This window comes from Fukomys damarensis, unplaced genomic scaffold (assembly GCF_012274545.1).
Source record: "Fukomys damarensis isolate Sample0158 unplaced genomic scaffold, DMR_v1.0_HiC HiC_scaffold_4, whole genome shotgun sequence".
Taxonomy (NCBI): Eukaryota; Metazoa; Chordata; class Mammalia; order Rodentia; family Bathyergidae; genus Fukomys; species Fukomys damarensis.
Window position 1 is genome coordinate 41,843,258 of NW_022900916.1, and position 24,290 is coordinate 41,867,547.

Here is a 24,290-nt window from a genome sequence, read left to right on the forward strand (position 1 = left end):
AATCTCTCTCGCTCTTTTTTTTTTTACAATTTAACTCATACCTTCCTGTAATCCAAAAAACCATTTTGTGGATATCTGTTTTCTTTCACATAATAATATAATATAAACAAGAAAATTAACATGTATTTCTTTGTAGGCACTTAATAAACACCTGTCTGCATTATTATTTAATCCTAATAGCATGTCCATAAGATATATTATTTTCTCCCTTTAACTGTAGGGAAATGGAGGCTTTGAATGATGACTGTCATATAATTTGCCTACAGTTACTTACTTGTTAGCTGATGACAAAGCAAGTCAAATTAAGATGTGTGTACTTTGTATCTATATTTTTAAAATTATTTCCTCACTCTGTCTATTTTTAAACTCTTCCCATTTCTTAGCATTTTGATAATGGCATTTTGGCCTAAAATATGATTACTTGCACTACTATTAGGATATCAGCATAATCCAATTAACAGTCATTTGGAGACAGCATAATTTGTAATTACATTTTTCACAGTTTCTTTTCTTTTTTAAAAAAGACTACTTCATAATCTTTAAATTACAGAGTAACATGTCATACATAATTCTGGCAAGTGGAGTAGCTTTCTCTATGCCAAAGGCCCTCTTATGGCTTGCTCCTTGAAAAGAGGTAAACTGTAAGGCGATTCCTTCAAAATCTTCATATATTCAGCTTTTCTTCTTTATCAAAATGGAATCATACTATAATAGTTGTTTTCCTTAATAATATATTATGGACCTCTTTCTGAGTTGATTGATGTGGCCCAAACTCCTTATTTTAATAGTTCCTTAATATTTTATAATCTGGGCATACCATTATTCAGCCATTCTCCCACTCGTAGGCATTTAAGTTGTCAGCAGTGTGTTTCCTTTTATAAGTAATATTTTAATAATCATTGGACCTCTGTATTTCTGTGCTTTTATTTTTCCTTAAAAAAATCCTAAAAATTAGGTTGATGTAGCAAAATATAGGCATATATTTTCTTTTAATAGATGTTTTCAGATTATTTCTACAAAAGGTGATAGGAATTTATTCCTGAATAGCCATGTAAGACCTCTTTACTCACATCCTTGTAATATTGGAAATTAACAATGTATGTAACTTTTTGACAAGTAAATATAATACCAAATTTCCCAGACTACTTGGAAATTTGAAAATCTTATGTATTAAGCAGCTTTTTAAATTCTTTCTGCTTTGAATTATCTGCTTCTAACCTTTCTCTATTTTGTGTTAGAATTTGTACCTTTTTCTTTCTATTTATGAGAAACCTTGTATATATTTTACATGTATTTTCTTATTTTACTACTTTTCTGGTTTATGTATGGATTCTACCTTATGGTAGTGTAGTAGTTATTACTAAGTCAGATTCATTAAATTGTACTATGTTAGTTTAGCTTGAGATGTCCCTTTATGTTCTCTTGCCTAGTGTTCTTATACTATTTATGACTGAAGAAAAGCTAATCATGCATGTGTTGCATGTATAACACTGCATAAAATAAATTATAAAAACATTTATATATATATTCTACACGTAATAGAATATAAGCTAAATTAGTTGGAAAATACACATTTTAAAATTTTAAATTCTTTGTAAGTCAGAAAGCAAATCATTGCTGTGATTTCTACTTTTTTGTTTAAGTAAAATTCTACTGTTCATTGGGTCACTGTATTGCTTTTTTTTTTTTAACCAGGGATCAAACTTGTGCTTGCAAGGCAGGTGGTGGAACCCCTGAGCTAAATCCCCGGCCCTGTATTGCTTTTAATAAGCTTAGTATTTATGCACTTCTGCATTTATTTCCTTCACAGTATATTTTTGGAATGTAATAAAAAATTTTGAAACATGTAGAAAAGTTAAAGCAGTTGCTCACTGAACACATATCCATCACCTAGATTCTTCAGTTCACGTTTTGCGCTATTTGCTTTGCTTCTTATGTATCTGTTCCTGGATTTCGCTTTTCGGTCATCAATTCATATTATAATGGTGTATTTTTTAAAAAGTTACAGATGTTAGTAAACGTATTAAATTGTATGGCCGTAATTAACTATGGTGAAATTACATGTAATGAAATGACCATGAAGTGACTATATTATGTAACATTCCATACACTGACCAAAACATAAACTTGTAATCCCTTTAGCTTTTCTTGTTTCAGAACTCCAAATAGATGGAATTGTATATAGTCTTTTGTACTGACTATGTTTCTGAGATTGATCTACACTGTTATATTTTTCAGTAGTTTGTTCTCTTTTAATGCTTTGTGATACATGGGGTAGATATTTTCCTTATACATAGAAATTTCTAGTTTTATAGCACCATATATATGCTGTATAGTTGTATAGATGATCTTGGTATCTTTGTCAAATATTAAGTAGATTTAAATAATGGGTTTTTTTCTGTATTTTTCCATTTATTACTGATCAGTGTAATGTAGAATATGCATTTTCCCCATACTGATTTCCAGTAGTTGCAGGGCCATTTCTTGAAAAGAATTTTGCTTTCCTTGTAAATTACCTTAGTGCTTGTGTTCAGAAATCCAAAGACTGTATAAATGTGGGATTATTTCTAGGCTCTTTATTTAATTCTGTTGATTGATTAGTTAGTGTTTTTACCAGTACTGTATTGTTCTGATTTCTGTAGTTTTATAGTAGGCTGTGTAATATACATCCTCTGATGTTCTTGTTTTTCAAGATGTTATTCAGTATTCTAGATTCTGTATTTTTTAAGTGATAAAATATACTTATCAGTTTCTCTTATTACATATTGTCTGTGCTATATTGATTGTGATTGTACTGACAAGATTAATTTTGGGAAAATATCTTAACAATATTAAGCCTTCTGAGTTATGAAGATAGCATACCTCAGCATTTATTTAGATTTTTATCTGGTTTCTTTCAGCAGTATTTTATTGTTTTCAGTTACATATTCAATTGTAGTGGACTTTAAAACAGTGTAATATTTTTCTCCTTTCTCTAGGCTCTGGATCAGTATCACTGTATGAGATAGAAAGATGTCAACAATTGTCAGCTACAAGTAAGACCACATACTGTTTTTGAGATAAGACAGTACAGAAATGAGCTTATTAAAGTTTGTCCTTTACACTTACCAACTTATCTCATTTTACTTGATATGAAAGTAGATATCCATGAGTGCAAAAATATGTTTGTATTTAGTTAGCATTTCTCTGCCTTGTCCTATACTGGCCTAAGTACAACCCATACAGATATATGTCTCTATATTGAATACATACTCTTAAGTCATGTGTCTTACAAAAGATAGCACTGTATACTTAACAGTACACTGGGGCTTATCTTTACTTTGGGAATATAAAGTATACTAGGTGACATTATTTGTGTGTTGAACAGTGTGCACATAAATGAGTGCCTTAGAATATACAATATTTTAATGCAATCAGTGATTATCCCTTCAGATAAAATAAAACTATTTTTCCAGAAAAATCGTTTTAGTGAATATTTGAAAATATTTCTCAAGTAACCCATTTGTTTACTTGGTGATATAAACCTTGCTGTTTTCCTCAAGTTTAGCCAGGAAATGTCATTTCTTCCCATATAAAAATACTTATTTTACACTTAGTGGACAGTTCTCTCTTGCCCAAATTATTCTTCATGTTTTCAGTAGATTTGTTGGGCACCCACTGTGTGCCTCACTTTGTGTTCATGAGCCTTGCTTATATAACCTTTGTTTTTGCGGAATTAACAGTTACTACAGTTTAATTAGATTTTGTAGTATATATTTGGTTAACAGAAATGAGTCATGATTATACTTAAACCTTGTAGACATTATTTATGCTGATTTAATATAAAAATTCTTTACAGTACTTACTGATCATCAGTATTTGGAGAAGACACCATTATGTGCCATTCTGAAACAAAAAGCTCCTCAGCAATATCGAATCCGAGCAAAACTAAGATCATATAAGCCCAAAAGAATTTTTCAGTCTGTTAAACTTTATTGTCCTAAATGTCATTCACTGTAAGTATTTTCCAAATTAAAACAAAAGTTTTCATTTGACATTATAGTATTTGTGTGTATACCTGCACATATAAAGCTTTAAGTCCTGAAAATGAATAAATTGTGACGTGTGTAGTATTTTGGAAGAATGGTAGCAATTTAAAGGGAAGGTACTAAATTCTAAGTAAATCCTTCCAATTCATTCTTAGTAATAATAAATAAAAAACGGGCTTTTCAGATCCAAAATGTGGGCTAGCAGCTCTAATAAGTACAAGTAGGAATACTAAATTATTTGAGGAGACTTCCTTGTCAAAAAATTGCTTTTTAAAAGAGAAATCTAAGTAGGTGAGTGTTCTCATTAAATGATTCAGGAGACTTGTTGGAAATACTTCCTACTTAAGCACAACTTAATTTTTTCTTAGTAATAGAGAATTTCTCAGTGCCTTGAAGTCTTTATTCCAAATACCACGTCATGTATAAATACATAAGTACATTTATAGATCTGTTTTACAATCTTACTAATATGTACACAAATCAAGACAAATTCATCTTTTTAATGTAACTCGCCTATCTTCCCTCTAACTATAAAATGATACTTTAGAAAATTTAGGTAATTGATGTATATGTACATCTGAATGCCATAAATCAACTTTTCAATATAGTGTGCTATACTGTGTAGCTGTATCTAGATACCTCCATGTATTTGTATATTTACATAATATTCATGAATATTTGTAAATATTAATATACATCTGTTCATCCAAAATTCAAGTATAATACTGTTTGAGGAGACTTTTGCTTACCAAATCACTAAATAAAATGTGAGGGGCCTGTATTTTTACCTATTTCAACTTGAAAAGGTAGTTGGGATTAAAGACATAAAAATTTTAGACAGTTTTTGAAGTATCAAATTTTGGTGCATTAAATTCTATAAAATCATACAGTTTATAAAACAAAACCACTTTATGATCTCCTGTTAAACAAACAAGGAAAGCACCTCAGAGAAGTTAAGAGATTACCCAAGGAGAGTCTCAGAACCAGAATAAAGATAATAGACCTTTTGATCCTAAACCTTGCCATTTGTACTCTGATACTTTGTGTGACTTTTCCAAATTATTATTAAAAGGAACTGAAATTAATACTGGCTTACAGTAAGTGCCCTAAGAAAGTGAGATTAACTAGAGTGAAGAAATGGGAGCTTTTTCCTACTAAGAAGGTTCACTTTTTTTATAGAGGAAAGCAGTCAGTATTAGAAATAGTTACAAGTGACTTTAGTGTCAAAACCAGGAATGGAAATTATCAGTGGTTAATGTAATTATGATGTAGATCTACTGAGCTACAAAATATCAAACATTTATCTATTGAATAAAAATCATGTAGTCTGCAAAGTGCATTCTGTCCTTAGTTTAAGAAAAAGTAGAATATAGAAATTATATTTTAATTGGATAATTTGTTAAATTGGAATTTTCTAGAGTACATAAAAATAGTTTTCTGATACTTCATGTCAATGATTTTAGGCAAGAAGTTCCACATGAGGATAATTTGGATGCAGCTTTACAAGATGGTGCAACTAAAACCTCAGATACCAAGTTACAAAATACACCCTTGTATGATTCACAAATCTGGACCACTGAAGATCAAGGAGGACGAAAAGTAGTTATTCATTTTGTAAAATATAATGGTATTCTCCCACTTTCAAATGAATGTCTGATTTTGATAGAAGGTAAGATATTTAAGTTACCATCTTTTTAAAATACTGTTTTTGCACACTTTTTCAAATATTGTTGTACAATATATTTTATAGGGAACCTAGTAGTACACATAAAGTAAAAATCCCAATAACTAAAATTTTATAAACTAGAATATGTGAACAACATTCAAATATATATGTATATATTTATCTGAATTACGTTTTAAATTTCAACATTAAAACTCAGGTATTCACATTTATTCATCTTGGTGAATTTCTGGATATAATCTTGTCTCTTCTAAGTGAATTAAAAATAGAGATGGTGGTGGCCTATGGACAGCTGCTGTTGTCCTGGCCTCTGGATGTCACTGTTGTTTCATATAAACAGGATGAAAGTCATGTTGAAAACTAAATAAAGGAAAAGACTATTTATAAACAAAATCACTTGATGAGTTTTAAAACAAGGAAATTTGATTATGTTTTCTTTTATCATTTCCATTTTTGTCTAATTTTCATGTAATATATTAATATATATACCACACATTTTTTTTCCTCAGGCCAAATTTAAAGTTTCATTATTTTTATCCAGATATTTCCTCCTATATAACTTTCATAATAAGAAGAAAATTTAATATGCATTTGAAAAATACTTGCTTTCATTTTATGAATGAACTTATCCTTGTATTATTTTTATTGCTGACATTTTTTAGTCATGGAAGTAATACATAATCATATATACATGAATACGTACGTATATAAACATTGATATTTTCATGAGCCTTTTCTTTAAATATAATGACATTGTGGCAGAAACTACTCCATATAGAGTATCTGTCTGTTCATTTAGTCATCACAAAAAATGTTTGCTCTCTTAAATTCTAATAAAGTCATCCTAGTGTACACACGCTTTTAGCAACATACTAGATTTCTTATTCCTCGATCCTTACCAACATATAATAGAACTTTTTAAAACTTAGTGGGTTATCAAGGTTTTAAAACTTAGTGGGTTATCAATATATATATATTTCCAAGATGTATAGGCTGAGTCAGTACACTGGAGACCTGGACAAGCCATGGTACAATTATTCAAAACGCTAGCTAGCTAGAGACCTAAATAGGGCTGATGTCCAGATCCAAACCAGTCAGACAGGAGGGATTCTCTATCACACAAAGGGTTGGCTTTTGTGGTTCAGATCTTCCACTGATGATCCACTCACTTCAGGGAGGGCGGTCTACTTTGCTCATGCTTCCCATTGAAATACGATCTCATTGTAAAACACCTTACAGAAAGGCTCAGAATAATGTTTTATCAGATAGTATGTGGATACCCGATGGCCCAGTCAAGTTGACATAAAATTAACCATGACACTTGGCCACTTTGGTAGATGAAAGGTAGTATCTTACTTTCTTAGTAGTATTTTAATCTGTACTTGGAGATAAATAATAAAAGGAAAAATAAAAACATAGACTTCCCCCCAAAAAAGAGTAAGACTATATGCACTCCTAAAATGTGAAATAGCCTGTGATTCTTTGAGAGTTTACAAGAGCTCTTGTCATGAGACCAATTAAGAGTGTGTCAAGTAGGTCTTAGGACCCTATTCTGTTTTGCTTCCTTTACCAGAATTCTGGGTTGAAGCCAAGCTGTCCTTCAGGGTCCACAGGGCATTGACTAAGGGAATCTCCTTAGCACCAATTCTGTCTTTAAATAATACTCATTCCACAATCTTCCAGTCTTACCTCCTCCCGTTGTCTATTCCTGTCATGCCCTCCAGACATAACATTTTGGTGTCACTTTCCTAAAGCTAAGCCCAGTAGGTTTTTCTTTGGCTCTTTTTCATTTCATTGCTGTTCTCTTCCTTAGAATAGCAATGCTGCTAGTACTGTAGTATTGCTTCAGAAGCAAACTCAGCAATTCTTTTTATTTAGTAATTCATGTCAAATATTCAGTAAGTATGTATATTTACCAATTACTTTTCTTGCCTTGCAGGCTAGGGATAAATGGTTCTTACTACTGTGTGTTCTTAATATACTATATACTATCAACAAATCACATTTCTTTTGTAATATATTTGTTTTATACTTGTCTTTTTATAGTTTTGTTTACCTGTTAGATTATAACTCCATAAGAGCAGGGTACATGTTTATTTTAATCTGCATATCCTTAATACCTAGCATAGTATGCTTGCCATATAATTAGCTCTCAGTAAATATTTATTTTATAAATAAGTACATCTAGATTAACAAATTTACCTTACAGAACTTTAAATGAAAATTAAATGAGAATTTATGTAAAACTCCTAGACTATAATATCCACGAAAATCTATATGCTCTTCCTACTGCAGTGCTTTATAGATTCAGCCTGAAGGCATAATCCATGAAAGAAATAATTGATAAGGTGGGTTTTATTAAAATCAGAAACTTCTGCTCTGAGAAATACAACTGTCCAGAGAATGTGAAGATAAGCACAGTTTGAGAAAAAACATTTGCAAAAGATGTAGCAAAATGACTTTTATGCAAAATATACAAAGCACTCTTAAATTTCGACAATTAGAAAACATACAACCCAGTTTTACAAAAATAGCCTAAAGACCTGAAGCAACATACAAATGATATTGACACATTAGAAAAAATGTTAATTATTTCATTGGAGAATTGCAAATTAAAATGACAAGGAGACACTATTACATGCCTTGTAGAATACTGATATTCAAAACCCTAACAACACCAAATGTTGGTCAAAATATTTAACAACAAAAACCCTCAGTCTTTGCTAATAGAAATTCAAAATGGTACAGCCACTTTGGAAGACATTTTAGCAGTCTTTCTAAAGTTAGACATACTCTCCATATGATCGAGCAACCACATTCCTTGATATTTACACAAAGAAGTTGAAAATAATCTCCTCATCTGCACACAAATGTTTGCAGCAGTTTCACTCATAATTGCCAAAGCATGGAAACTTCCAAGGTGTCCTTTTTTATATGATTGGATAAATAAACCATAGTTTAATCCAGACAGTTGAATATTATTCAGCACTAAAAAGTAAGTTCCAAAGCCAAGAAAAGCCATAATGAAAATTTAAATGCATACTACTGAAGTGAAAATAGCCAGTTTAAAAAGGCTACTAGTGAATGATACCTACTGTATGACATTTTGGAAAAGGCAAAAGTATGGAGGAAATAGATAAGTGGTTGCAGATTTTGAATGATAGGGAGAAGTGAACAGGTGGAACACAGGATTTTTAGGACAAAAAAACACCTTTTTCTATCACAGTATAGTGATAGATATATGTAATTTTGGATATATGCAAACCTAATAACAGTGCACCATTGGACATACAATTTATTAGCAGACTTGGTCACTTTAATGTTTCCTCTAGCATAGATTTAGGGAAATTTTCGTGATTTTCCCAAGAACAACAAATACTACAGAGTATACATTAACATGAACTGACCTAAAACTTTAAAAGATTTTTTGAAACTCAAAATTGAATTTATTTAGGCATTAGTAGTATATCAAATTTAATAGTGAGAATCGTACCATACTTTACCTTTCAATTTTATTCTCTTTTGGTTGCTCGAACCAAAGTGTTCCTGGCAGTAATTTGTGTAAATTTAAGAAGACAGTTAAGATTGCACAAGTTTTATATATTATTCAAGTCTCAGCATTTTTGTGAGTGATTTCTTTAATGTGTTGTATCCTAAATTTACAAATTAATATTTTTCAAAATAAATGTATTGAATCTCTAAGTTTGTGACTCTTTCTTATTTTTATCTGTCAGTCTCTTTAGTATTTTCTGTATCTCAGGTACTCTGTTTTACCTACCTCATATTTTACTATGTGAATTTGTTTATTCTTTTTTAACAGGAGGTACTCTTGGTGAAATCTCTAAACTTTCAAGTGAGTTTCATAGTATAATTCCTGTGAAATCTGGCCCTGAAGACCTGGAGCTCCTAGACCTTTCAGTACCATTCCTTATACAAGGAAGATTGCATCACTATGGGTATGTTTTCACTTTGGGGATTTTTTTGAATTAAAAACTGTATATTTAACATTATACCTGACTGGTTACTATGTTGGATAAAATAGTAACAGATACGTGTACACATATATTTATTTATTTATTTATTTATTTATTTATTTATTTATTTATTTTTGAGACAGGGTCTCACTATATGTAGCTAACACTGACCTGGAACTCACCATGTAGCCCAGGCTGGTCTCGAACTCACAGGAATCCTTCTGCCTCAGCCCCCCGAGTGCTGGGATTACAGACGTGCACCACCACGCCCGGCAACAGATATTTATTGAGTACAAATTTACATGTACAGACAGTTCCTCACATATAATGATAGGATTTATGATTTTTCAGTTGCACAGTGGTACAAAAATGATATGCATTTTATAGAAACAATGTTTTGACTTTTGATCTTTTCCTGGCCTAGAGATATGAGGTACAGTACTCTTCTCATGAGGAGGGAGCCAGAATTCTCAAGTCACCACAAGATCATAAGGGTATTCTATTTTATAGAAAAACCACATCTTCTTTATCCAGTCTCCAACTGATGGGCAAATGGGCTGTTTCCAAGTTTTAGCTATTACATACTGCTGCTATAAACACTGGAGAGCAAGTGTATGGGGAAAAAATGAGAACTAAGACGTGTTATGCAAAGGTACAAGATCCTAATGATGAAACCAACTCTACTGTATACCTAAAACGAACCAATAAACTCAGTGAGGAAAAAAAAAAGATCATAAGGAAAAGCAAGTGATATTCTGAAGTGTACTGTGTTACTAAGCTGTACTGTGTTCTGTGGGCTATGTGTATCAAATGCATTTTTATTTAAGATATTTTAAATTTACCAAGAGTTTGTCAGGATGTAACCTAATCTAGACTACATTTCTCTGGTATATTGGGCCAGGGATTTAACTCAGAGGTGTCGCCACCTTCCTTGTGAGCACAAGGTCCTGAGTTTGATCCCAGATACCGCAAAAAAAAAAAAAATTTTTTTCCTCTGGTATGTATTATTTTGATAAGCACATATATTATATATTTACACTGTGTGGGAGGTATAAGGCTACCAGCATTTTGTTCCTCAACCAGAGACTGATGCTTGTTTTCTGGCGTGACAAGAATTTGAATACTAAATTCAAAACTGCAAACCTAGTAAGAATTAAGTGACTAAGTTCTAGAATTGCTAACTCACTAAAGTATAAGTTTGCTGCCACTGAAAATTGGAAGATGAATACATTACACTCTATGGAGATTTTAAGGTGTGAGAGCAGCAAATAGGGGTAAAAAACATTTCTTCTACTATTTAATGCAATAATCACTCTAGAAAGGGTCTGCTTGGAAAAACCTTACACAATAGAATGTAGTCTTAGTTGCTCATTAGGATCTTATGTACTATTATAGTTTTTCACACCAGAGAAACTATTTGGTATTTACACATGTGTGACTTATTTTGTGAAATTAACAGCTGATCTAAACATGTCTTAAAATGTGAAGTATAAACAAGATTTATGTATTAGTTCATGCTGAAACTGGTAAAAAGATTGACAGCCTTAAAAGAGCTTTTACTTAACAGCTTGTAGAAAATGAGTAAGTTACATTTTGAAGTTTATAACTAATATTTCTTTCCTGCTTTAGACTGAGCAAGGTACATAATGCCAAGAAGGCAAGGTTGAAAAACAGGGAAAGGAGAAAGAGTGAGAGAGTGAGAGAATGAGGATGATTTTTTTTTTAAAGTTTGCTACTGAATTTTTCAAAAAAAAACAAACAGAAGTGATAGGTTTTTATTTTTTAATTAACTACTGGATAAATCTCAAAGAAGATGACTTGGAGGTCATGAGTCCAAAGACTAGTGTAAGGGTACTGGGGACACTTGAGTAAAAACAGTGATAAACTTAGGGATTCCTCTTAAAAAAATCCCACTTTTTATGGTTGAAGCTTTTTGATGTGCTGTATATGGGACAGAACCCAGAGCAATATCCACCACATGACTCTTAGAGGTCACAATCTGGGAGACATGGTAATTGTAATGTTTAAGAGGAAATCAAGATTTATACATTATAATTAGGACTGACAATTGCTACAAATTTAGGAGTAGGGAAAGGAGAGGGTTTGATAGTATGACAAGATGTATCCAGCTGTTATAGTTTATATCCTGATGTCCCCCAGAGCTTCATATGCTTATAGGTGGGCGTTTCGGGAGGTGACTGGATCAGCGGGTCACGTTACTCATCTGTGGATTAGTTCACTGATGAGTTTATAGCTAAATGTGATGCTGGAAGGGAAAGCCTAGTTGGAAGAGGTGGTCAATGCGGGCATGGCCTGGCAGGGTGTATTTCCTCCCCTCACCTTGGTCACGCTCTGCTTTCTGCCACCATGCCATAAGCAAGCCTCCTCTGACCTGCCCTGCCACCCTGCCTTGAAACCAGCCAACTGTGGACAGAAACCTCTATGAACTGTGAGATGAAATAAACCTGTCCTCCTTTAACTTGTGGATATTGAGCTTTTTATTTCACCTAATATATCCTCAATATGTATCCATTTTCCTATGAATGAATCTAATTTCTCATTCTTTATGGCTGAGTAATATTCCATTTTATAGAAAACCCGCATGTTCTTTATCCAGTTTCCAACTGATGGACAAATGGGCTGTTTCCAAGTTTTAGCTATTACAAACTGTGCTGCTAAAAAGATAGGTGCGCATATCTCACTGTGATATGATTCCTTTAATTCTGTTGGAAAGATACCCAGCAGAGGGATGACTGGGTCAAATGGAACCTCTAGTCCCAGCTCTTTGAGGTATCTCCATATTGAATTCCATAGTGGTTGCACCAGTCTGCACTCCCACCAACAACGGAGCAGGGTTCCTTTCTCCCCACACCCTTGCCAGCATTTGTTATTGGTTGATTTCTTGATAGCAGCCATTCTTTGTGGGGTGAGGTGGAATCTCAGTGTTGTTTTCATCTGCATCTCTCGAATGACCAGTGATGTGGAACATTTTTTCATATATTTACTTGCTGCTTTTACTTCTTTTTCTGTTCATTTCAGATGCCCATTTTTGAATCAGGTCTTTATGTATGGGGGGGTATTGTTGCTTTTTGTTTTCTAAATTAGTAAAAAGTCATATTATGATTCTTCTTTAGCAGCTTGCCCTTTTCATTGAATGTTATTTTCAACATTTATCTATATTGATACATCTAGATTTATATTATTTTGATACTTAAAGAATATTTTATGTTTATTGTAATTTTAATCCATTTTCCTATGAATGGATACATGTTATTTCAGTTTCATTTAGAGATTATGAAGCTCATATGTTTACTTGTATGTTTCCTTTATCATAAAATCAGTTTGGTGGATTATGATTATTTTTTTTCAGTGTTACAATGTGGTTATATTAAGCAATGGAACAAGACAAAATGGGTAATAGAGAACATTTTAAGAAGGTTCAATGTTGCTCCTTAAAAGTTTGTTCAGTTGTATATGTACCTGTATGTACTGTGACATAGTTTAAATTAATTTTTATTGTCTTTGCCCAAGTGTTTGAAAGTTACTACTAAGGTATTTATCTAGAATTGGAAATATTGGATCATACAGTAGTAGTATTACTGTATACATATCTTTGCTTTTTGAGAGAAAAAAACAAATAGTTGTTCTCATGGTTTTAATAATTCATGATTCCCTTAATAATGTATAAAATTTCACTTTCTTTCACATTCTCCTCAACACCTGGGAGAATTGTCTAAGTTGTAATTTTTTCAGGCTAATGAGTGTCATGTGGTGTCCATGAAGATTTTGTTAGTTCCTAGGTGATTTGTGGATTTAAGTAACATTTATGCTTATTAATTCTATTCGTATTCTGTTCTATTAATTCCATGTTTATGTTGTTTGCTTGTCTTCTGTGTGGTAATAATCTTTTTGGTTAAAATGTGCACATTAGGAAGTATAAGAATTTTTGCTACTTAGAGATACTAATCTTTTATCAGTTATATTCATACTTCTGGTATGTACATTTCCAATTTTATGATTTCTTTTGTTTTATAGATTTTTAACTGTAAGTATAGTCATATTTACTACAGTGCTTTTTAAAACTATAAATGTTTTCCTTAATTAAAAAAAATTATTGGTACATTTTAGATATTCTATATAGTGACATTCATCATTGGAGATCTGTACCTTTACATAATATACCTTGATTCTTATGTTTTCCCTATTCCCCTCACCTGCCTTCAACCCCTCCACCCCTCCCTATTTACAAAGACTTTGTTTACATTTTTTTGTCATATTAATTCCATTCCCCCCTTTCTTTTTCCCTACCCATCCACTTCTCTTTAACCCTTGCACCTTTTCTCCCTACTTCACATTATTTATTATACATTTTGATCCTTATTTGCACTTTCAGTTTCTCAAACCAGAAAAACTAATGTACCAGGCAGGAGGGGACACACCTGTAATCCCAGCACTGAGGAAGCTGAGGCAGGAGGATTGCTTCAAGTTCATGGCCAACCTATACTACATAGTGAGTTCAAGGCCAACCAGAACTACCCTGTCTTCAAAAAATTTTTGATATTTTTTAAATAGAATGTAGGCTAATGGTTCAGTTTGTTCACATATCTTATTAGTGAGACTTTTCTTAAAAAGTGTTCATTTTATGCATTTAAAAAAATTTGTTAGTGACATGTAATTGGCCATAGTATTTTGTGTGTTTTTTTGTTTTTTTGTTTTTTGTTTTTGTTTTTTTGGGTTTTTGTTTTTTTTTTTTGGTACTGGGGATTGAACTTGGGTCCAGGCACTTGCAAGGCAGGCAGTGGAACCACTGAGCTAAGTCCCTTGCCCTGACCACAGTATTTTGATGGTTTTAAAATTCAGCTCTTTTCTTGAATGTAACACTCTTTCTTGTAATGTTCTTTAAATATTATTTCTTTGAATATTATTTATTAGTGACATTGTTTCCTCCCACCCTTATTCTTTCTTTGCCAAAGCAACAAGATTTTGTTCATGGTGATGTTCTCTATTAATTTTACTGTTATCTTTGTCTTTATGTTCTTTATGTCCTCTTAGTTTTTCTCAGATTTATTAAATTGAACATTTACCTCATTCACCTAATAAATTTTTATATATTTTTAATATTGAAAGTGTAAAATATTCCTCCTGGCAGTATTGCCATTGCCTTATTCCAAATTTTGATATATAATATTTTTCTTACCATTCAGTTCTAAATGATTTGTAAGTCCTTTTTGACCTACTAGTCATTTAAATGTATATTCAGAAATTTTTCACATGTGTTTTTTTGTTGGTGTTGTTGTTTTGTTTGTTTTGTTTTGTTTGTTTGTACGAGGGATCAAACTTGGGACCTGGCACTTGTGAGGCAGGCAACGGAACCACTGAGCTAAATAAATCCCTGGCTCTCACGGTGTATTTTGTGTACTATGTTTCATTTATGTTTTAGTTAGATTGCATTTTAGCTGAATACTTTGCAGCATTTCAAAATGATTCTTTGGAATTTATTCATCTTTCCTTTATCCTAGAATCTATATTTTATGTCTTGCATGTCTGTGTAAAAAGAATATGCCTTTTTAAATAGTTGAGTTAGGATTTATTTATAGGTTGTCTATTAGGCCAGTTTTGTTAGTCATAATCAAAACTATTTATTTTGTGATTTTTTTCTTTAGTCATTTTCTTAAACAAGTATGTATATGTAAAAATAAACTATGATTTTATGCTTATAATTATTTTATTCTGTCCTCATTTGCTTTATATATTTTGAGACTCTGTTGGCTCATTTAGGTTTAGTATTGCTTATCTTTCTGTGATTTCATTGTTCTGTACATCCTCACTTAAAGACAGCATTCCTAAGCACAACTTCCTGTCTTGAGAATTATTTTTGCTAATATTTTTCTTGTTTTAAAGCTTTTAATTATTTATAAGATGGTAATTGTATGTTATCTTATTCTCATTTCTTTCAAGTTTTTGTTCTTATTTTAATTATAAATGAAAGATGCTGCATTTTGGTTATTTTTAACAGTTAAATTTAAAGACAGTTTAAATTATTAACATATTTATTTAGTATGCATTTCCACATTTTTGTTGATTTCTGCTAACCACATTTTTTACTTAAAAAACCTTTTAAAATTGTATTTTTTGGGCCTGGGGATTTAACTCAGTAGTTCTGCCATCTGCCTTGCAAGCACAAGGTCCCAAGTTCAATGCCCAGTACCAAAAAAATAAAACAAATTGTATTTTTCTTTTCATCCTTGTGTTGGATTTATTTAATGTTTCTAATTTTCTTCTTTTTCAATTTTTACTGAAAGTAATGTATTCTCTGATTTGAAGTAATGAATTCTTTGATTTAGGCTTGTTACCCTTAATTTTTTTTTTATTGAATTTTTTGGTACATTCTAGGTAGACAGTATAGTTACATTCATTACTGGGATCTTGTACCTTTACATGACAGGTCTTGGTTCTCATTTTTCCCCTTGTCCCCACCCTCCCTTCACCCCCTCTTCCCCTTCCCACCTACAAAGACTTTGATTCCATTTTTAAATTTTTGCATATTTTTTCCCTTTTCCTTATTCCCCTTCCTCTTCCTTTCTTACTGTCCCTACATCTTTAGTCCTTTTCTTCCTGTTTCACATTGCTAATTAACCCTTTAGGATCTTGAGTACTATTTTAGTTTTTCACACCAGAGAAATTATTCAGTATCTACACATGTTACCGTTAATTTTGAATCGACACACTTATTTTAGCAGTATTTCATTCTAGTTTGTATCACAGTCCTTCTTTAGTTAATAGTATTCTTTTGTTCATCTTTTTTTTTAGAAAAGAAACATTTTTATATTTGATAATCAGGTGTAAAACCTAAATCTAATATAATAAACCCCTCTTTTTCCCCATTGTATAAATGGAGTCTTTTGAATTTGAATTATTATAATTTTATTCAAGAACACTTTTCCAGGTACATTCTTTGCACCTATCACATGTTGTAAACATGGTCATGTATGCTTAATAAAAACTAAGCTAGTCATATTTGAAATATGTTGACATATAACTAAAGCAAAATTATGTATACTTTGTAATGTACAACATTAATAATTATATAGTTTTAGATGTATTTAGTTTTCAAATGATAACTATAGTGTTAGGTATCATAAACTATAAACTTCTTAATATGTGCTTATTTAAGGTATTAATTACCCAAAATTTGCTATTCCTCACTGCTTTAGTTAGGATAATTTTTTCCTGATGTTTATATTTGTCTGGACTGTCATTAGCTATTATTCATAAGCTATAAATAGGAAAAAGTTCTTAGAAATCAACTTTTTTCTTTTAATGAATTAATAAATTCATTAGATCCTAATTAATTGCTGTCTTGGACCTTATTCAGTCCCTCATTTTCAGTTTAAAGTTGTTCATTCTGGGTCCCTTTGTCTCTTTTCTGTTGATTTTATGTAAAAAGCTTACTTTTTGATTATTCTCTTTTGAAACAAGTACAGCAGGTACAGTATCTTCCATTTAATAATTTATTTTTTATGACTTTCTTAAACAGCAAAAATATAGTGATTAAATGAATTAAATTATTTTAAATATAATTATTTCTTTTATTAATTTCAGGTGTAAACAGTGTTCTAGTTTGAAATCAATACAAAATTTAAATTCCCTTGCTGGTCAGACATCATGGATTCCTTCTTCTGTGGCAGAAGGTGAACTAAATTTCCATTGATTTTAACTCTGTACAGAAGGTCATGTGAGTGATTTATATTTCAGGATTTGTGGATATATAAGACTGGGTTATAACTGTTCTTAAGTAAAAACTACACAGGTTGTAATGAGAACAGATTGCTTAAAATATTTGCAAAATGTCCTTTTTATCTGACAGTATCTTTAATCATAATGCATATTTTTGCATTCAGTAATTTGTTTTCCTTTTAACCATTGATCATAAATAAATACGGTTTCTGAAAGATCTCTGTAGCTCAGGATATCTTGAGATTGAAAAGTGTTTTAGAGCTGCTACAAGTTTTCTCCCAACATCCATCTACCTGGAACCACAAGAATCTTTTTATATTGCTTTTTTTGTTGTTTTTGGTTTTGGTAGTGGTACCAAGGCTTGAACTTGGGACCTTATGCTTATGAGGCACGCAGCAGCACACTGAGTTAAATCCCTGGTCCTATATTGCATTTTTAATTGGTCACACAGCCCTTGATAGAAATGCTTTCCATGATGGAGTACTTCTTGCACTGAAAGGTAGCATGTACCCTTAAGTTTTAGTCTTCTTAATACTGAAGCAAAATCTGTATACGCGTAACTTCAGTATAGGCTGAATTCTGTATGCTAATTACTCAGCCAATGTATTTTCTGTTCGATGTGATGATCAGACTTTGTTCATTTGAAGATATCTGTCCAGCCTCCATGGACTCTTTATTGCTTCATGCAGGTAGCCTCACTTCCTTTGGACTCTCCTTATTCCTTACTAGGTTGTTTCTCCTCTGCAATGAACATTCCAGGTTGCTAATGTTCTTTTTAAAATTTGATATACAAAGCTGAACATAGGGTTGCAGATATGTTGACAAATTCAGAATATGGGGAAAATTATTTTTCTGACACCAGCCATTTAGAGTCTACTAGCCTGAAATTTTATTGTCTGGGTATTGATTTGTGTACTTAATTGTTTTCTTTCTTGTCTTAATCCAGCTCTACCACACTACTATCTCATATTTTGTTTGTGGTCCTGTGAAGTTGCCTGTTAACTTTCACATAAACTTCTTGATACCAAGCTTGCTCCCCATCATACTCTTCATGCAGTTTTCTTGGCTTGTTTGTGTGTCCGCTCAGCTCTCATCCTTGTGGGTTTTAGTGCACAGTTTTAACTTGTTGAAAGCTTTTGAAGCCTGAAAATCAATTCCTCTCTACTAATATCATATAGTATGCTTAAGTTCGTGTCATTGTGCCCTAATTTCTCATTTGCATCCTTAGTCCCACTGCATATATATATATATATAGATACTGTAGATGGAAGCTAATAAAGCGTTCTGCAAATACATTATCATCTGCTTCCAGAGTCTTCTTGCTGTATGTATTTAGTATCGCCAATCTCTTCTTTTTTCTTAATCTTACAAACTTATGAAATCTTACATTCTGACATTTTTGTCCAGTTAACCAGATGATATCCCTGAAAAATAATAGGGCATCACTGACATTTGTAATAGGAAGGGAAAGATAGGTTAATAAATACTTAACTGTATGCTATTTTTTAGAGCATTCTAATATCTGAATTTTATTTTTATATGATTGGTATATAAAAATTATATTTTATAAATCACTTTTTGTGGTTTCTTTCAAGATATCAACTCATGCTAAAGATAAAATAATCAAAAAGATTCAATTATAATATCCTGAGACATTATTCTAATATAAAGGTTGTGGAGTATTCCAAAATGAACTGAGTGTAACAGATTGACATTAAAGAGAAAATGTCATATGTGTAAGATTTTCTTTATTGCTTAAATTATTTTAGTAAATGAAATTTGTATGCACATACAGTTGATTTTGTCTTGATAAAGACTCATGTGGTATGGTCTTTTTTTCCTCATTAGTATTGGGAATTGTACCCCTGCAGCATGTGTTTGTTATGACGTTCACTCTTGATGATGGAACAGGAGTATTAGAAGCTTATCTCATGGATTCTGTAAGTAACAGTGCTAGTAAAAGTTATTTCTAATTATAAACTAATGCATTAAAAAATTAATAAATTTACTTATGCCTACCTTATTCCTAAAAGAAGATAAGGCAGCTTAGAACTATAACTAAAATACACGCATATAAATCTAAAATTGTGTGTATCTGTTTTCATTTCATGTTATGAATCATAATTGAACAATTAAGAATTTAGAAATACAAAGGGATGGCTGAGTCATTCTATCATGTGCAAATTCTACTCTGGGCCAAAGAGCAGAGAGATGTCCGCACTATGTAAACATTATTTATAATCAGTTTACCATAATTTCTAAATATCCCCATTTCATATTAGAGGAAACAAAGTTATTTTTTGTTACACAAATAGATATTGTATGAAGTTGTGGGGCTGTGTTGCCAATCAGTTGAGTTCAGACAAGTACTCTAGTTCATGAATTCTACAGTCTTCATAGTGAAATCGTCTAGATTTTTTTAGTAATTAGATGATCTTAAAAGCACTTTTACATTAATTACAGTTTCAAAAAATTAGTAACGCTTTCTTTTCTGTCATAATTTTTTGAAGGACAAATTCTTCCAGATTCCAGCATCAGAAGTCCTACTTGATGATGACCTTCAGAGAAGTATGGATCTGATCATGGATATGTTTTGTCCTCCAGGAACAAAAATTGGTAGGCAGTATGACTTTAACAATATCCATCCATCTTTTTCTCGAAATAGTATCATATCTGTATCTAATCTGTGGGCTTTTAGGACTCTGAGATATTCCAGTCCAAAGTGATTGATCCACTGTATCATCAGCCTTTTGATGAGACAATAGCAGATATAAAGTAGGCATAAAAGAAAAAGACCCTACAAATATTTTGAAATAGTATGATCAAAAACTGCAGTGAATATTCAGGTTAAAAATGTGTAACGCAGTAAAAGACACACTGCCGTTCATTCCCCTCAATACACCCCTCACTTCAAATGCGTTTATCCCATTGTTCTTGCCACTTTCTGAAGCAATTTTGGAAACCTTTTTTGTGAGTATCTTTAATTGCACTTTTACGGAAACCTCAATCCTGAATTCAAAAATTTTAGGACAGTCTTGTTAATTAAAACAGTACAGTGTGTCTTAAGTCTACCTTATTCACTGGATTTGGTACCATGAAACTTCTGACTCTTCTGACCCCAAGGTCAGAATATAATCATGAGAGGTAAACATTTTGAATCGATTCAGCCACAACAGAGCAATTAAAGACATGAAAGAGTACTTCCAGAACTGCTTCAGAAAACATCAAGAGTAATGGCATAAATATATTCATTTTGAGAGGGATTAATGGCAGTGTTCCTTTTACTGTAATAAATTTTTTTAGAATTTAATCATTCACTGTACTTTCTGTCATACCTTGCATAATAAAAGAAGCGGTTTTGATCGCAAACTTGGCACTGTTTATGCATGAGCACATTTTACTTTAAATTATTCCAAAATGGAAGAAATACTGATGAGCATTTAAGTTTTTAGTTAATAATTTTAATGTATTTTAGCTGTTTTCTTTGTAAACATTTAATTAATCAACCAGGCTTTCATCAAATCAGATTGTAGGTCCACTTGCTGCTTCACAAGTGCAAGGTCCTGGTTCCAAAAAAATAAAAAATTGTAGGTATTATACCTGCTGCCATAGAATTTTCCTTCTGAGAATATTATTTCTGTTTCTCTTCAAACTTGCAGCTCTCAATCATAACACAATTTGTTTTTTCTAATAGTTTTTATCAGTAACAAATTTTACCTATTGGAAATTTAGCTGCTTAACTTTTTATAGGTTATTTTTAACCAGGCTTTACTTTTACCCACTCAATCACTGCACTTTAATTAAAATTTATGCAAATTGGTAGTTTTTGTTCATCTATAACAAAGTATAACTTGTATACTTTTGTTTGTTGTCATTTTTAACTTGTCTTGGCAGTTTGAATTATTTTGGGTATATTTCTGGGAATAAAACTCCTGCACTGGTAGCTTTTGATATGTACTACCAGATTTTTTTATGCAAATATTTTACTTTTTTATATTTCTACCAGCAGTATAGGAGAGGTGTCTATCAAGCTTTTCCCTTGTCAAATTAAATATTTTTCAGACTTGAATGTGAAAAATCGTAAGAACCTTTCTTCAAATTATAAATAAATTGACTGTGACCAGAGCCAAACCCTGGAATGACATTTATGTCCCCCAGTTTGCCTGGGCTCTATTTCTGCTCCCTGTTGGGTGTTTTAGCAGGACAGCTGTAAGGCTGGAACTCTTTGGAAGTTCAAGTCCCTTTTCTTTTCAATGAGGAAAAAAAAAAACCAGTGTACAGTGGTACTTCAGTTCCCAAACTTAACTATTTCCAATTCTGGTCATAAGCCGAATTGGATGAGAAATAATCAAATTCATTGATTAGGTTCAATGTTGCCCTTATGTGAATATTTGATTAACTTCTCCATTGTGTAACCAGAAATGGAGAAAGAATTAAGTTCGAAAAATGAGGTACAACTGTAGAGCCTAGGACAGTGAGCAGAGACAAAGGAATGCCATTTGGAGATGAGATGATCACAATATCTTTGTTGTCAAAACATTTTGAAAATCCTAATCATTTTTTTTTCTGTTGTTGATGAAAAGCTCAAATTAGTCATGATTACCACTTGACTGTTTATTTTTAATGGCTAAATATCTTTCCTTTTGGATTTGTAGATGCATATCCATGGATGGAATGTGTTATCAAGTCATACACTGTCACAAATGGTACAGAGCAGCAAATTTGCTATCAGATTTTTGACACCGTGGTTGCAGATGACGTAATCTAATATTGCCGTTCAACTTCAAATTACTGTAATTTCGGGAAACTTTACTACATCCTATTAGATAACTATAAAACACTTAAGAGATTTAGCTAAATACCAGTCACAATTTCATTTTAACCACATTTGGTTTTTTTTAAATAAACATCGTGTTACCTTCATGTCTTTGGGTAAATATGTTAAAAATGTTCTGGTTGCTCAAAATGTCCAACAGAGATAATAAAGAAAAGGTGTATTGAATAAATAAGGACTGTATTTTCAATGGCTTTAAGAGAAGATATTTTGAGCTCTTTAAGAGAAGATATTTTGTTACCCTGCACTACACTCACTTTTCCTGTGGGCTGGTCCCTGCGTCAGCCACTGCTCCTCTGCCATAACACCACCCTTGGTCTGAGCTTCCTTCCTTGCCCCGTTTTTATACCAGCAATGTTGGTGATATTAGCATGGTACCAGATTAGAAAATGTCCTTTTAATCTCTCAGCTTTTACTGGAAGCACACTAAATAGTGGCTACTGGTTTTAATTTTCCTTTTTTAAATCATTGTTACTACATGTTTGCAGTATGGAATGAATACATTCATTGCAGGGAGTTGGTGGATGCACATATCACAGTCGAGTGCTTTTTGTTACTCCCCCAACACACACTCCCAGCTCTCCCTCTCATCTGCAAAATCTACTTCCCTGCTTCCTGTCATATTTTATTTTGCTTTTTAAATTATTTATATTTTGGGTTTCTTGTATAAGAGAAACTGCAAATGACATTCTGTGTCTGATTTCACTTAGCATTACGGTCTGAAAGTGCATAGATTTTCTTACAAATGACTCAAACTTAGCTTTTTTTATGGAAGAGTAGAACTCCATTGTATATAAATACCCCATTCCCTCTATCTGTTCATCTACTGATGGATATATATGCCATTTCCAATATTTAGCTACTATAAATTTTGCTGCTATAAACATGAATCTGTGTGGATTACTGTAATATGATGTCTTTAACTCTTCGAGGAAGATGCCAGAATGGCTGAGTCAACTGGAATTTAAAGTTTTAGTTTTTGAAGAATCTTCATACTGATTTTCATATGGTCATACTAGTTTATATTCCCACCACCATGAAAAAGTGTTCCCTTTCCCCTCAACCTCACCAGCATTTGCTTTTCTAGTAATCAAAGATGTTGAACATTTGTTCATGTATTTACTGGCTATTTGCACTTTTGCGGAGAAGTTTCTATTCATTTCATTTGCCTGTTTTTTGATTAGGTCTTTTTTGGGGGGGTCTGATTTGTTTGAGTTCTTTATATTTTCTACATATTGGTCTTCTTCATAAGGAGTAGCTAGTGAAACTGTTCTTCCTATTCTGTAGATTGTCTCTTTACTCTGTTTCCTTTTCTGTACAGAAGCTTTTTAATTTACCAGTCCAATTATTTAAATTCGGAATGACCAAAATTGAGTATTTTAGTTAATTTTTATGTTAATATAACCAGAAATATAAAGTGACAGTTTTATCAAATATATTTAGTAGAAGAACCTACTGATTGAAATTACAACTACCCAAGTAACACTCAGGATAGTCAGTATGTAAACAAACTCTATTCCTGAGTGACACTCTGGATAAAGTGTTAAGTGGTTAGTTTGATACAATCCCATTTGTTGGTTCTTGGAGTTATTTCTTGGGCCATATGTCAAGTGGTAGAATGACACGATGCAGCAAGTAATCAAAGCAAATATGGCACCGTATTAGGTGTTTATAGGTATCTGCATATCAGGTATTATACTCATTACTTAACATGTATTTGTATCTTACAACCCATTTTCCCTATAAGAAAACTGAGGCTAACCAAAGTAAGTTCACATAATTTCTAGTAATAGTACTTGAATGCAGGTAATGAGGCACAAAATGTAACATGGAATATTCTGCATATGAGCCTTGTTTTAAACATCTGAATTTACATTAGAAACAGATAATTAAAGGAGTAAGGATATTGTCTTGCCCTATCAAAAAACTTTTGATACGTTATTTGAAAAAAGGATGGGATAATTTATTTTCTTTCTTCATATTCCTGAATTCTAGTTCCTGGTTACATTAATACACCCTAACACCTAACTACA

At 32.1% G+C, this 24,290-nt stretch overlaps 1 protein-coding gene across 2 annotated transcripts in view; it reads left to right on the forward strand.

Annotated features, from left to right (window-relative positions):
• The window catches only part of Pot1 (protection of telomeres 1), an 81,011-nt gene extending 58,402 nt beyond the window's left edge, over positions 1–22,609 (forward strand). For both annotated transcript variants that reach the window (XM_010635371.3, XM_010635373.3), the window contains 8 exons: positions 2,979–3,035; positions 3,839–3,995; positions 5,492–5,697; positions 9,533–9,668; positions 17,289–17,377; positions 19,272–19,363; positions 19,934–20,039; positions 22,079–22,609. In XM_010635371.3, coding sequence (XP_010633673.1) covers positions 2,979–3,035; positions 3,839–3,995; positions 5,492–5,697; positions 9,533–9,668; positions 17,289–17,377; positions 19,272–19,363; positions 19,934–20,039; positions 22,079–22,191 — 956 coding nt within the window. In that variant the 3' untranslated portion in view covers positions 22,192–22,609. The remainder of the gene's footprint in view (positions 1–2,978; positions 3,036–3,838; positions 3,996–5,491; positions 5,698–9,532; positions 9,669–17,288; positions 17,378–19,271; positions 19,364–19,933; positions 20,040–22,078) is intronic.
• The last annotated feature ends 1,681 nt before the right edge of the window (positions 22,610–24,290 follow it).